The 14,743-nt window shown below is 37.5% G+C and overlaps 1 protein-coding gene across 2 annotated transcripts in view; it reads right to left on the bottom strand.

Moving 5' to 3' along the window:
• Positions 1 to 14,743, bottom strand: part of SLC12A2 (solute carrier family 12 member 2) — a 113,203-nt gene that overhangs the window by 39,656 nt on the left and 58,804 nt on the right. For both annotated transcript variants that reach the window (XM_038402580.2, XM_038402581.2), the window contains exon 10: positions 8,944 to 9,095. In XM_038402580.2, coding sequence (XP_038258508.1) covers positions 8,944 to 9,095 — 152 coding nt within the window. The remainder of the gene's footprint in view (positions 1 to 8,943; positions 9,096 to 14,743) is intronic.

The raw sequence follows: 14,743 nt of genomic DNA, 5'->3' as shown, positions 1-14,743 counted from the left end.
GAGCATGCAATATCTGTGGATGGTCCAACATTTTCTTGCAAACATTTATTTCATAGATTCTAAAGACCAGAAGGGACCACTGTGATAATCTAATCTGCTCTCCTACATAACACAGGGCATAGAACTTCCTTGAAACAATTCTTGTTTGAACTAGAGCATTTATGTTTAAAAAAAAATCCAATCTTGGTTTAAAAATTGTCATTGATGGAGAATTGACCACAACCTTTGGTGTATTTTTCCAATGGTTCATTACCCTCACTGTTAAAAAAAAAAAATTGCACCTTATTTCCAATCTGAATTTGTCTAGCTTCAGTTTCCAGCCATTAGATATTGATATACCTTCATCTGCTAGATTGCATCTTCAAACATTTGTTCCCCATATAGGTACTTACAGACTGAATCACCCCTTAACCTTCTCTTTGTTAAGCTAAATAGATTGAGTTTCTTGAGTTTATCATCATATGGCACATTTTCCAATTCTTTTAATCTATCTCGTGGCTCTTCTCAGAACCATCTCCAATTTATAAACATCCTTCTTGAATTGTGCACTTTGGTAAGTGCCTCTAATTAATCTTCCTTCTTTTTGTCTTTCAATTCTTCCATCTTTCTTCACAGAAATAAGGCTAGAAATAAAAGTACTAGAGGACCAAGCAAAGATTACACTTTCAGGAAAGGTGGCCAAAAAAAAAAAAAAAAAAAATCCAAGAATAAAGCCTGGAATTTTACCAAGAGAGAGAGGAGCATGTGCACCTCTCTGCTTCCTAGTCACTGCAGCTAGAATGCTTACTGGGAGATAAGTTATGTCCTAATATGGTAAAAGAGGGAACATATAACAAAAAATTTCAGTACCTAATCAGGAAGACAAGTAAGGAGATGCTACTAGGATGTTACCTAACAGAAGACTAGAAGATTACCAGAACTTGTTTTTAGTTAGGCAAATGCTACTCAGATTAAAATAAAGATGTGATAGTTATTACAGCACATTAAAGAAAGATGGCAAACAAGGTAAAAACTCAAGAGAATTTACAGCTGAAAAGAAAGGAGTAAATCTAAAGACATACACTTTGGTCCCATGTGAGAAAAAACGAACTATTGCTAGTTCCATATACCCTCAATGCAAAGGATTCTTTTTGAGTCAATTTAAGTTGTTTGTTAATTGCACTAACTATGCATTATGATTGCTTAAACAGATTGTTAGTGACCAGCAGTTAGTCTCTAACCCAATAGCTGTACGGTGTCTAACATTTTAAGTTTGCAGTTTCAACTTGGTTCTAATAGATCAAGCATCTTCATTAAATAAAGAGGCCATCATCACAATTAGTATATTGTTTGCAATCTCAAACAAATAAGGAATATTTTAAGTGAATAGGTCATGGAAAAGAAATCTGCCCATAGTTAGAAATAATTCTGTCTTAACATGTAATCTTTTCATTAGTAGATGAATATAATATATTCATATTGTGACATGACTGCTTAATGGAGGATTTCCAACATGCAGTGCTGTTAAATCAGACATCTTTCATGCGCTGCCCTTGAAATCTTCAGATTGTACCAGAGGTCTGGCATTTTGGCTGGATCTCAAGTTACTCTCCAGTATATGGCCACAGTTTGGTAAACACAACAGCTTTTTCCTTCCCTCAAGAGATTGCTTTTCTACTGGAGCTCATTTATACGTTTCTTTCATTATAGTGGGTCATACAATACTTCTAAGCAAGAGATATAACAAACAGCTAATTTTATTCCAATGGCTCTTTATAATACAAAGATTTTAATAAACTCTTTTGAAATTCTTGTTAATTATGGCAAAGATGCTGCTTTAAAGGCCTCTTCAGTCATGACACCTCACAAAAAATTACAAAGTGACAACATGAACAAGTCAGGAACTTTTTTTCCTGCATGTTCTCTCACACTGTTATACAATAATGCCTAAGGAAACTAAGATGTGAAACTACATATTTAAGAATTGTTACAACTTAACACTGGAGCTACTGTTCTGTGCATAAGACAGACTGAGACCAGTTGAAGACAGACAGACTATTGTACCTTTGATAACATCTTGAAAATCTGATTGGCATTTTCAGTCACTGGGCGAAACCCAACATTTGTACCTTTCAAACACAATATCAATGTCAGATGAGATCATTCATCACTTGCACTGAATGAATACTTTTTTCATCCTACAAACCTTACCCTAGTTTAGTGAGCGGGGAGCAGTGGGGTGGGGAAGAAAATAAGGAAATCTGTTTTAATTTTAACACTGCTTGTGTCCAAGTGTACTGATTGTTTTTACATTCATAATTTATGATGAAGACTAGAAACACCTCCCATAATAGTTCACTGTTTAAAGGAAGAAATGAAACCAAAAATACATCGTCATGCATTGTGCATATTTTAATGTACACTTATCAGGTATGTTTTATATATAAGCACATGTTAATTATAGCTATATGTTCTTGAAGTTCAAATGCAATTTGATCAAGTAATGAAACTGCCATGCTCCCACAAGTCATAAGATTACTGTAAGTGTCATTACTTGCTCTGGAAGACACTTTAGCTGTTATGAAATTAGAAAAACTTGGTTCCAGAACACAAATTATCACTTGTTTTCAGAAAATGGAGTTTAGGCATTGGATTTCATGGAAAAGAAAGCTGATGGAATAAATATTGCAGCAAATGGGTTAGAGAAACAATAGAGGATTTACAGATGTGAGTTTCTACGTTATAGAAAAAAAGATAAAAATAATCATTTTATTAAAAAGATCAAGTATCTCACTTTTGAAACTCCAATATATTTGCTGGTAAGGATGACAGAGAAGTCTTAAACATATTGAAAAATGATTGCTGATATATTAGCAATTTATTAATTTTCTTACTGTATTACTAGGCACTTTGAATTGTCTTGAAATATTCAAATTCTTGTATGTAAGGGATGAAGCTGTACACCACGTGATTGGGATTCAGTTTTTTTACCATCACAAAAACTAACTACAGATATAATACTGAAACAATCACATTCTGTAAAATCACTATTTTAAGCTGGTGTTAAGGTTAAGAGTACATATCAAGTAACTTTACAGACAAAAAACAAAAAAAACAAAAAAAACCCCACAACCCTTACAAGAATGCTTAATCATCACGGAAACAAGCATTGCACAAACCCAGGATAGTCAGTATTAACGTTAAACTTGATCCAGAGGTTATATGTGGGAGGGAATCTACTAACGAAGGCTGATCACCTCTACCTTCATATTTCTTTCCATCCAGTTTAAATTGTTTTGAAATTCAAGGGCCATCAGTCTACCACATCTTCATGCAGTCAATACAATTCTGTTCTAAATTTCTATTTATATTTTCTGTTCACTTTCCAAGCTGTGATTTACCTACATTTGTGTACTGCCCATTATACTCCTGGAGGAATTCTTTCCCAAAAAATAAAAAAATTTTGCAAAACTCTGCATATTTTATTTAATCAAAACACCACAATATAATCATGCCAGTTGCACTTATTTTGGTAATCAATTTCAAAATATTTGTCAGCATGTATGTGTGTAACAATACAGACACAAAAAGATTCTGATTTTTGGGGGGGGGGGAATAGATTCCTTACTCGGCATATTAATACAGAACTTTGTGTAATTTAAATTACAATACAGAACTGCACCTGTCAGAAGGCTTGGGGAGAGTCAGGGGTAAAGGACGAGTTGACTAAGAAAGAAGCCTGGGAGTGAACCTGGAGAGTGTTGGGTGTGGGCGAGAGGTTTTTCTTTTCAGTGGAGGGGCGGGATTGTTAGGGTGTTGGGAAGCTTTCCCCATGCAGATCTTGACTGACCCCAAGCCTCTCCCATTCAGTTAGGCACATCTGCCCCTGTCCCTGCACCACCCATTCCCATGGGCCTCTGCAGCCCCTCTTCCCCCATCCCCAGGCTCAACACTCTCACCCCACTAGCTCCTGAGCCCATTCTCCAGGCTGTCCCCTGCCCCACTAGCCATTCTGAATTTCAGTGTGATCAGCCCCCCAGCAGCCCTGTGTGGCCCACTCTGTCCTAACCTGGTTCTGCGCGCAGAGTGCTGTGATGAACTCTACTCCTGGGGGAACTCTGCAGCACTGGGCATAGAATTTTGTATTTTCCTGCATAACACACATTTTGCCTAAGAAGCGTTGCAGTTCCACCTTTTTCCCACCAGAGGCCACTGTGGCACTAGAACACAGCATGAATGCAGCTGTAGCACTTAGGCAAAACTTAATTTATGCAGGAAAATACAAAATTATGCAAGACAGATGAATTTGCGCAGAATTCCCCCAGGAGTACTATTACTTCTGAATATTGGACATTTTATTTCTTACTCAAATGTTGTGCAGTTCTCTCTCAGAGACATTGATACAACTGATTTTTTCTCATTTTAATGCTAAAAAAAAAATCTGTTAGAATCCCTGCTACTTGCATTATATAAATTTCAAATACATTATAAATAGCTAATAAAATACATTTCAACTTCTATTTAGCGTAACAAGAATTCATTATTAGGCAGTGCCCAGCTCCATCCGCAAAGGATTCCAAAACCAGGGAAAGACCTCCTTCCTAATTTAAAAAACAAAATAATAAGAACACTGAGAAATCTATGACCTAATTGTTTGAATTAGATCTCTTGCAGGATACCAAGTACCAAAGCCCAAAATAACTCATCTACAGGATAATTATGGAAAGAGTAGTTCCACAGAGTAATCTGTGCCCTAGGGTTGAAGACACTATAGGCTTGTTTGCACTTACAGCACTGCAGCGGCACAGCTGCACTTCTCCCATCAGGGTAGGTACTTTGCCTCCACAAGAGGAGGAAGCTATGTTGACGGGAGAAGCCTTTCCCATCGACATACAACGACCTAACCTTCAGTGTAGACCACACTAACTATGTCACTCAGAGAAGTGGATTTTCCATGCCTCTGAGAGATGTAGTTATACCAATATAAGTTTGTAGTATGGCTTATTGATGCTCCTTTGCCTCAAGAGTAGATGCTTCAAGTTACTCTGATGCTGATTAGAAGAATTCAGAAGTCCATTCCAAATCTGAAAGTGATAATGTCCAATTCAAAAATCATTTTTAAAAATCCAAAATTCAAAGATGAATTTAATGGAGGAGACAGCCAAACAAAATTACTTGGAACAAACATCTAATAAATTGATATTATTTCTAAGCAACTTGTATGAAAGGGAAAATGAAACTATGATTAGTGCCTGAGATAGCGGTCTACTATTCATACCGTTTTCTGTACATGTTCATGCATCAATGTAAATTAAATTATCAAACTGAAGAACAATACAAGCAGAATTTTAAAGAATTTTACTTCAGCAACTAGGTTATTAAAAACAAAAAATGGTGCTTGTTTTATTGTTTCCTTTCCTAGCATGACCATCACACACTGGCCAGTTTCACTTTCTTACTGAGATTCTCATCAGTTTCATTTTCTAGAGGACATGCTGGGCGATGCCAACAGAGCAGGGGGGGAAGTGTTTTTTAAGCTATACATTTGGAATTTTAAAGAACTTAATGAAAATATTCCTGTTTTTCTTAGATTTTGTAAAAGTCTCTATTATACTAAAGTAAACAAATCGAAGTTGAATGCTGCCCTGAAGAATTGGATTCTATCCCTTCCTCTGCCACAGAGTTCCTGTGTGATGCTAGACAAGCCTTTTAAATTAAGCTTTTCAGGGTTGACCATTAACTGTGTTCTGCTCATTTTCTGGATGCCCAGATTAGCACATGTATTGAGCACTCACATTACAACTTTGAATATTCAAGTGCTATAAAAAAAGGTCAAGTGCACTGAAAAAAACATCAGATCTTAGGTGTCTCAAATTGGACACCCGAAGTTAGTTGACAATTTTGGCCTCAACATCCCAACCTGCTCAATAGGGATAATAGTACTACCTCTCACAAGAATGTTGTAAAGACACATTAAAATTGAAATGTCATGAGGAAATTAATTTTGTATTCAGTGAAATTTTTGGATAGTGTATGTAATAAGGCCTGGGGTCACACGTTAAAGGTGGAGAAATTTTAAATAAATTATCTGTTCATTTAATGAGGCAGGGATCCACTGGAAAAAATAGTATGTGATCACGTAATTAAAAACAATCACAATGCATATGACACAAGGGGCCAAATTAAAGTTGCACAGGCATCCTTAATACTGTTATTCCCTAATTTTCGAGTGCTCGACTTTGTAACTGTAATGTTATTCTAACAATTTTTTGGATGCAGCATGTATTTATATTAAAAATAAAATTGAAGTACCAGTTGTGACTACAAAGATGAGGTCTGGTTATCATGTGGGCTTTACACAAGCCATACATTTTCTACACTTAGGTAGATTTTCAGTGTGACATTTCACACAGGTTGTATATCCCTTAAATGCATTTAGTTCGATTTCTTTTCTTTTTAATACAAAGTGACCTACTTGTATTTAATCAGTGTTGTTGTAGCCATGTCAATCCCAGGATACTAGAGAGAGAGAGAGAAAGTGGGTGAGGTAATATCTTTTATTGGACCAACTTCTATTGGTGACAGACGCACGCTTTTGAGCTTACACAGAGCTCTTCTTCAGGACCAGGAAATATACACAGAGAGTCACAGTTAAATACAAGGTGGAACAGATTGTTTAGCATAAGCAGTAAACACATCTTTCAAGGAACCATTCAAGATGAAGTGGCCCATTAACAGCCCTCCAGTCAGAGGGGGAAAGGGAGAGCAAGGGACTCTGTGTATATTTCCTAGTCCTGAACAGCTCTGTGTAAGCTTAAAAGCTTGCCTCTGTGACCAACAGAAGTTGGTCCAATAAAAGATTATCTCAGCCAACTTGTGTCTCTGATGTATTTATGATAGTCTAACTTTTTATTATCAGAAAACATTTTAGCAAGATTTCAACGAACGGAAAAATTGGCAGAGATCTAATGCTACAGGTAAGTTTTTTAAAACTATTTTAGATATCAGGTCTTTTTAGATGTGTTAAATGCCAATGTGCAGCAGACAGATTGAAAATCTGGCACTCTCTGTCAAGGCCCTTGACCCTGGAATTCACTTTCCCCATGCCCATGAGAACCTACATTTATTTATATTCCAGACAAACTGCAATGTTCATTGTTTTCCTTTGACATTCGGCAACAAGCCGGGGATCGGGGAGGGGAAAGAGAGAGAAAATTAGGTTGTAAAATGAGAGTAATTTTGATGACTGAATCGTAGGAAATTAGAGCTCCATCATGCATATTATTGTGATTACTGACCATTTTAAGAAGGACACCATTAATTTAAATTTTAAGTGACATGTCTGTCTGAAAAGTAACTAGCAATAAAATTAGTTTAGAACAGATTGGCAGAATGAAAGTTGCCTGTATTTTCAATTGTGTGTATTTAAACAGCACTGTGTGTTTCCTTTAGGATTTATCTACATGGGGAAGTTGACCTGCATAATTGTTGTAAATATGCTCACTTCAAAGTCGAATTGTTTTGCATACAAATATATATCTCCAGAATAGCTTCTGATGCAGACAATGTTCTGGAATAAAGAAAAGTGACTTTATTCCAGAATAACTACTCCACTCACACAAGGAATTAAAGGGCTTATCTACACTTACATTTTACAGCACTCTAACTTGCTGGCTCAGGGGTGTGAAAAAATCACACACACACACACACACACACACACACACACACACACCCCCCCGACCACAGCAAGTCTGAGCACTTTAAAGGGCTAGTTTGGATGTGTTCAGAGAGCTGGAAGCCACATTCCCAGTGCTCTGAGCTAATCCCCTCGTGGAGGCGGATTACCAGGAGTACTGGGAGCCCTCTCTCCCAGAGCTCACGCGCGACCACACTTGCACTTCAAAGAGCTGCCAGGGGAGCATTCCCGCAGAAGTACTTTGAAATTTCCAGTATAGCCACGCCCAAAGTCATGTATTCCAGAATATAGTGTCCACACAGGGAAGTTACTCTGGAATAGTTATTCCGGTCAGTTTTCTCTTATAGGCAGGCCTCCATACAGTCAGTTTCACCTGTTTGTGGGTTTTTCACAAAGGAACAAGGGAGAAAAATCAATATAGCAAAAAAATAGGAAAAATGATTGTAAAGTCACAAAAACTGGTGTGCGTATGGGGAGAAGGAAGCACAGAACTAACCTCTTAAACACATATGCTAAATTTCAATTTAATGGGTTCCCCTCTAAATATAGTAATGATTTAGTTTTTTTAAAAAGAAACATTTTTAATTTTTCCTTGAACTCAAACATATCCTGGGAATATCAGCATGGTAATAAATGTTACAATTGTTAAATTAAACCAAGAACAAGGATGAAGATAGGAGAAAATTTACTTAGAAAAGTGAGGGAATGAGCAGTATTACCAAAAAGCTTTTCACTTGTTAGAAGATAAAAAGCAAGGGATAGTTGAAATTAATGACTGTAAAAGCTGTTAGGTTTAATGGCTCAGAACTTTAAACCATGAACGTTCTGCAACCTACCACCCACACAATTTGCTCATGTCAAGAACAGGGATCTACTCCAATTACAATATCTGGAGATAAAAATAAAATTCTTTAGTACAAATGTACCTTGCTATTTCATGTATACAGAATAGCGAAAATGCCTCACTAAAAGAAAGCCTTTAAGAAACACACATGAAACAACATTTACCAAAAAAAGGGGACTTGTTTCAACCAAAAACCAAAACCAAAAACAAAAAAAAAACAAAAAAAAAAAAAAAAAAACACTTTCCAGACTTTCCTTACATTTACAGTAGATAGTCTGTTTTTTAATCTAGGCTTATTTCACAAATTTGGTATACTCAATGAATACCACCTTTCCCCGCCCCTCCCACCCCCCCCCAAAAAACAAAACAAAAACAAAAAAACCCATTCAATTGATGCTCTCTTAAGCCTTAAAGCGTCTCTCACCTGGAAGTCATTCAGCAGACCATACGGACACTGTGTCTTCTGACAAGATGAGAAATCAAAATCTGACATGCAAGCGGCAGTAGTGCAATTTGTCAGTTCGGTAATGATGGTGCTATTGATGTTACCCGTGGCATCCCGAACAACACAAGAACCTAATGTGGACCCAAACAAAATACAGGTTGTCCAGTGGCAATTAAACAGTCTATTCAAAAAAAAAAAAAAATCTGTCAAGTTCAATTCTCTCTTTTTTTTTTTAGAAAGTATATTCTAACAGTTCAGCATTAGAAAACAAGAGCATTTTCTTTAAATTACTCCCGACATTTAACACACACACGTATGTTTCATTTTCTTGGATGGAAAAGTAAACAAGAAAACATCATGCATTAGTTATTGCATAATGTTTTAGCAATATCATCAATACAAAGCACTTGTAAAATAATGAACACATTTAAACTGCTTTTTAATAGCTTATGTAAATGTATCTCCTTTTGTTGGCTGCATCTCAAATAAGCAGAGAAATTCTATAAAAAGATTTACTTAATCCATAATTAATAAAAGTAAAGAAACAACAAACATGGAGAAAAGTTATTATAAAAATCACCAATTTTAAAATTCCCATATTATTTTTTTTCCTATGCTGTGCATATCAATTTCTTGGGCAATTTTTATTTACAACTGGTATTGTATACCCTCATACACGGTTCTGTTTTCACTCTTGCTGTTCGACATTTGTTAGTTTTCATATTATGAGTGCTCAGTATGTTTTGCACAGGCATTCAAATCTTTCTGAATACATTTGTAATTTTATTTTCTCTTTTCTGGAAAAATGTTTTAAAATGCTGTTTTATCATCTACATGAGTTTAAAAAAAAAAACAAAAAAAAACAAAAAACCCTCAAACCTTTGACTGAAACTGGCCTGATGGGGGCAAAGGGCATGTAGGTTGAGTGGGAAGTGTCACCTGTGGGATTGCTTTGGGGCTAGAGTTTTACTGCTGGGTTTTGGTTTTGATAGTATTTTAATAAAACCAAGAGGCACCTATACAAGTACCTTTGTTCTAAATTACAAAAACTTTTACACACACTTTTAAATCATCATCATCTACCATTTTTTAAAAAAAGGCAGTCTAGTCATGTTATTGAAAATGTGATGTCATCCCCCCATACACTAATAGTTTTAGCTAGTCAGGCTGTTATAACTTAGTTTATGGTACCATGGCTCTTGTATTAGTCTGAACTATGTCTATATATTCTCTCTCTCGCTTGGATATTTTATACTGGCAGGTGCTCAGAAAGAATATTTCCTTTCACCAAATGTAATGCCATTCTTATACGCTCACTTGAAAATTTGTTTGTTTTGAACACAAATGTATTATTCGAGTTCACCATTTCTCAATAACTCAAATCAGCTGATGCCATAACAGTCTGTACATATTAAGTAGCTTGTTAAGATGCCCACTGCAAGCCAGCTAATTTGTAGGATTATGAGCAACACAGCTGACCCAAAAAACCAAAAAACAAACAAACCACACCACTTAGTGGGCAGTAACAATAGTAAATAGAAGTTTTGAGGGTTTTTTTTAAAAAATAAACTATCTTTTCTAACAAAGTTTCATCACTCTGATAGCTGTAGTCTTTAATTCACTCAAGATTATAATCAATCATTTGTGATACCCCAGCTAAAGGCCCATAAGAAATACTGTGGACAGTACAAAGAATAAGTAGATCAGCATCCAGGTAATAAATGGAGTTACACCTGTTTAACAAGAATAAACTAAGCTATTCAATGAACTCAGTTTCAAAAACCCTGCTATATAAAATATGCAGATCTCTACTTTGACATTTATTGCTCTTTTATCTTTAGAAAAATGGTTATTGTTTAACCTTCTATATATAATTACTGAAATTAAGTTAAATGGAACTTGGCTAACAGCTAGTATCTAGTATTTAAGGGAAAACAGATTTATTTAATTAGGAGTTTTAAAGACTGAATTAAGGGAATTCTCTTAGTCTTTACTGATCTGCAGATCAAGTTTTTTCAAAGAAAGAATGACAAGAACGTTTTAGGAATGAAAGAAAACATAGCATGGGATATCTGATGGCTTAGATGGCTTCTCCTCTGAAAAGGAAATATTTCACCGGTATATTACCTCTGAAAGTTACCAGAATGAGATTTAATTTCAATTTATTTTTCTGTTGAAATATTTCTGTATATATTGCTCTCTCTCAACCATTTGGGCTGAAGTTTTCCATGCCAATTATCTACCTCAGGCTAACTTTTTTTGGAAGATGTCAGCCAAAATACTTAAGTAGTTTGAGAATGAGATCAGTGAAAAATACACTGTTTTACCCATATTAAAATTTTCCACTGATCTTTACTTTGAAAAGCTCTAGAGCTCCCATGCTTTGAATAAGGGTCTCAAAGTTTTGGTTTTTGTCTCAGAGATGTGCCTCTTTTGCTGTCCCAAAGTTCACCAAGTTATAAACCTTTAATAACAAAACAAAAAACAAAAAAAAAAACAAAAACAAAAAACCAGTTTGCACAATTTAAGTAAAGACTTATTAGATGTTTGCAGCTGAATTCCACAAAGATTTCATTTGCACTGGACATGCTCCAAGCCCAGAGCTGAACAGGACCTTCCCCACACTTGCAGCTCTGGCCTGGGTACCAGAACTGAAACCTGGGAGTCCGCTGCATTCTCAATAGTCTGTCTGCTGACACCCAGGCAGCACATAGGAGAAAGCTGCCTGATTGAAATGAAGAGGTGGCAAGAGCCAGACTGGAATGGGACAAGACTAAATTGGGTCTGGGAGTTGGGGGAGGATGGGACAAGAAGCCTAAAGAGTGGAGACTGGAATGGGTTAGGTATCCAACCATGATGAACCATATCCATATGGTTGCCACATGATAGAATTTGATTTTCTAGTTTGCTTTTATAAAAACCTAGGAAAATACACACACCAAAATGACATTAAAAGAACATTAAGGTTGCAAAGTCAAGCACTCAAAAGTTAGGAAATGCCAGAATTAAGGTTGCTGGTGCAACTTTAATCTGGCCCCTCATGTGTATGCATGATGATAGTATGTGATCATATAATTAAAGACTATTTTTTCCACAGTACACAATCTTCATTCAGAGCACAAGAGGGACTGTACTCTTGGAATCAGTTAGGGTTATGTAATTAAGAAAACATGTTGTTTGTAGGACCACTGCTTCATTCATTGTAGAAGGCAGAAGGCAGGTAGTGAATGAGTCAGGGGACTGCAGGAAGAGAAAGGAGGGAGGATCTCATTGTTAAGGCAGTTGAATGCTGCTTTGCAGAACTCTATTCTATTCCTGCCTCTGCCACAGAATTCTGATGTGATGTTGGGAAAGCCACTTAAACCAAACTTTTCAGAGGTAGCCATATCAATTCCTCATTTTCTGCATGCCCAACTTGATAGCCTGGGTCTGACTTGCAGAAGTGCTATGTGCTCACACTTGCAGCTAAAGTCAATGGGAGCTGTTCTTGAATATGTGAAGCACTATATAATAATGCTATGTACTCGTATAACTCGGGTATAACCTAGGTGTCTGATATTGGGTACCCAAAATTAGTGGATACTCTGAACCTTAATCTTTGTTCTTCAATTCCATATCTGTAAAATGGGGATAATGCCACCTTTCATTTCTCCAGGGTTTTGTGCAAATTAACTAAATGTTCATGATGCACTCAATTACTATAGTGATCGGCACCACAGAAAAGATCAAGCACTCAAAAGTTAAGAAATGATAGAATTAAAATTACCTATGCAACCCTAATCCTGCCACCTTGCATATATGCATGATACATCTTCCAAAATACGTCTACACTGTTTTCTCCTCACGAGTCCTGTCTTATTCAGTACCCAGAATAGCTAGCTGCCTCCTCAGCCAGTACTATCTATTTAACTTCCTTTAGTCCTCCTCATTTAATGTATGACCCAATACCTTATTTACTGTTCACCACCATTTTGTTTTCTAATGGAGCTTTCTAATGCACTAAGCACCATAGTACCGGAGTGCTTCACACATTAATAAAATGTGTTTTCATAACACACACACACCCCATCATACAGGTGCAGAGTTGAGAAAGATGTTAAGACCAAGATTTAAAAGGCTGTTCAGTTTCAGATGCCCAATTTTATACAGGTAGTGCCTGACTTTTTCAGACATGCTTAGCATCCACAGCACCCACTGATTTCAACTAAAGTTACAAGTGCTCACGACTGCTGAATCATCAGGCCAGGTTGATTATCCAGTAAGTGAGTAACAAAATTAGCCACTTCTAAAAATCCTGGTTTAAATAACTTGTCTCACAATTAGGGATGTAAGAGTTTAACCAGTTAACCGACAATCTTGATGCTTATTGGTTTCTGTTAATGGTTATTCTCTGCCCGGGTCCCGGCTGCTGCTCCATGCCTGGGGTCCCAGTTGCCACCCTGCTTGCCCAAGGTCCTTCTGGGCTGTCAGCTTGGCTGCTGGTGTCCGTCCCAGCTGACGGCCCCGCACCCGAGGTCCTGGCTGCCACCCTGGTGTCGCCCAGGATCCTGACGCACCCGGGGTCCCTCCAGGCTACTGTCCCCACGGCCAGGGTCTATCCCAGCTGCCGGGACTCTGGGCACGCTGGGATGCTGGGTGGCAGCCGGGACCTCGGACACAGCAGCAGCAGGAGGGATTGCCGGGCACGGCATCAGCAGCAGAGCCCTGCCTATAACGTAACACCTCCCTCACCCCTAGTTCCCCAGGTAAACATTTAACCATAACACGGATAGAATTTTAAAGGGTTACATAGTTAGTTTTTAAACGTTATTTACATCCCTTCACACAATACACAGGTAGAGACTGGGACAGAACCCCAATTTTGAGTCCTGGTCCCCTGCCTTAACAAAAAAGGCTATTTTTCACTTTGATTCCCCTGGCATTATTCACAGAAGTTGGAAGGTGTATAGTGAATGAGATTGGGGGGGAGGTCTATTAGACAAATCATCTAATTGATTACACAAAGCTCTGCCTCATTCATCACCCATCCTTATGAAGACTGAGGCAAGGGTCCTTGCATAGACAATCATAACTTTTGCATTTCTTAACCTAATTGTTTGGTTTTGCTAACACAACATTCTTTTAATACAAGTCTTGTATTAAGTTTCCTGGTTTTAATAGGAGATGGAATTCATGTTTTTCCATCATCACATGAAACTTAGGGTATGCCTACATTTCATTTTAAAACCTGCAGCAGCGAGTCTCAGAGCCCAGGTCTACAGGCCGAGGCTTGTGCCATTGCGCTAAAAACAGCAATGCAGACAGACATTCGGGCTCAGGCTGGAGCTTGGGATCTGAAACCTAAGGAGGAAGATGGGCTTCAGAGCCAGAGCTCCAGCCCAAGCCACAACATCCACACTGGTGTTTTTAGCATCATAGTGCGAGCCTGAGCCTGCAGACCCAGGCACTGAAACTTGTGCCACCAGTTTTAAAATGCAGCGTGGCCAGACCCTTATTGATTTTCACTGTCTCCATCACATAATCAAAAGGGTTTGAACACAAGACCTTTAGATTCACAGCACAGAACTCTACTCAATCTAAAAAGGAAGAACAGATAGCAGATAGGCCATTATTCTTTGTGTGGAACAGCAACCAGAAAGCAACAATAATTTGACATTGAGTTACATAGATGTGCTAGTCATGAGAATGTTATCAAAGTTTAAAGGGCTGTAACATGGGTGGGTATCAAGGGAGTGTTGTCTTAGGGTTAGAGCAGCAGAGGCCAGAGAGTTGACACATT

This window comes from Dermochelys coriacea, chromosome 5 (assembly GCF_009764565.3).
Source record: "Dermochelys coriacea isolate rDerCor1 chromosome 5, rDerCor1.pri.v4, whole genome shotgun sequence".
Classification (NCBI taxonomy): domain Eukaryota; kingdom Metazoa; phylum Chordata; order Testudines; family Dermochelyidae; genus Dermochelys; species Dermochelys coriacea.
Note: the sequence above shows the minus strand (reverse complement) of the source record. Positions and strands in the feature narration are given on the sequence as shown.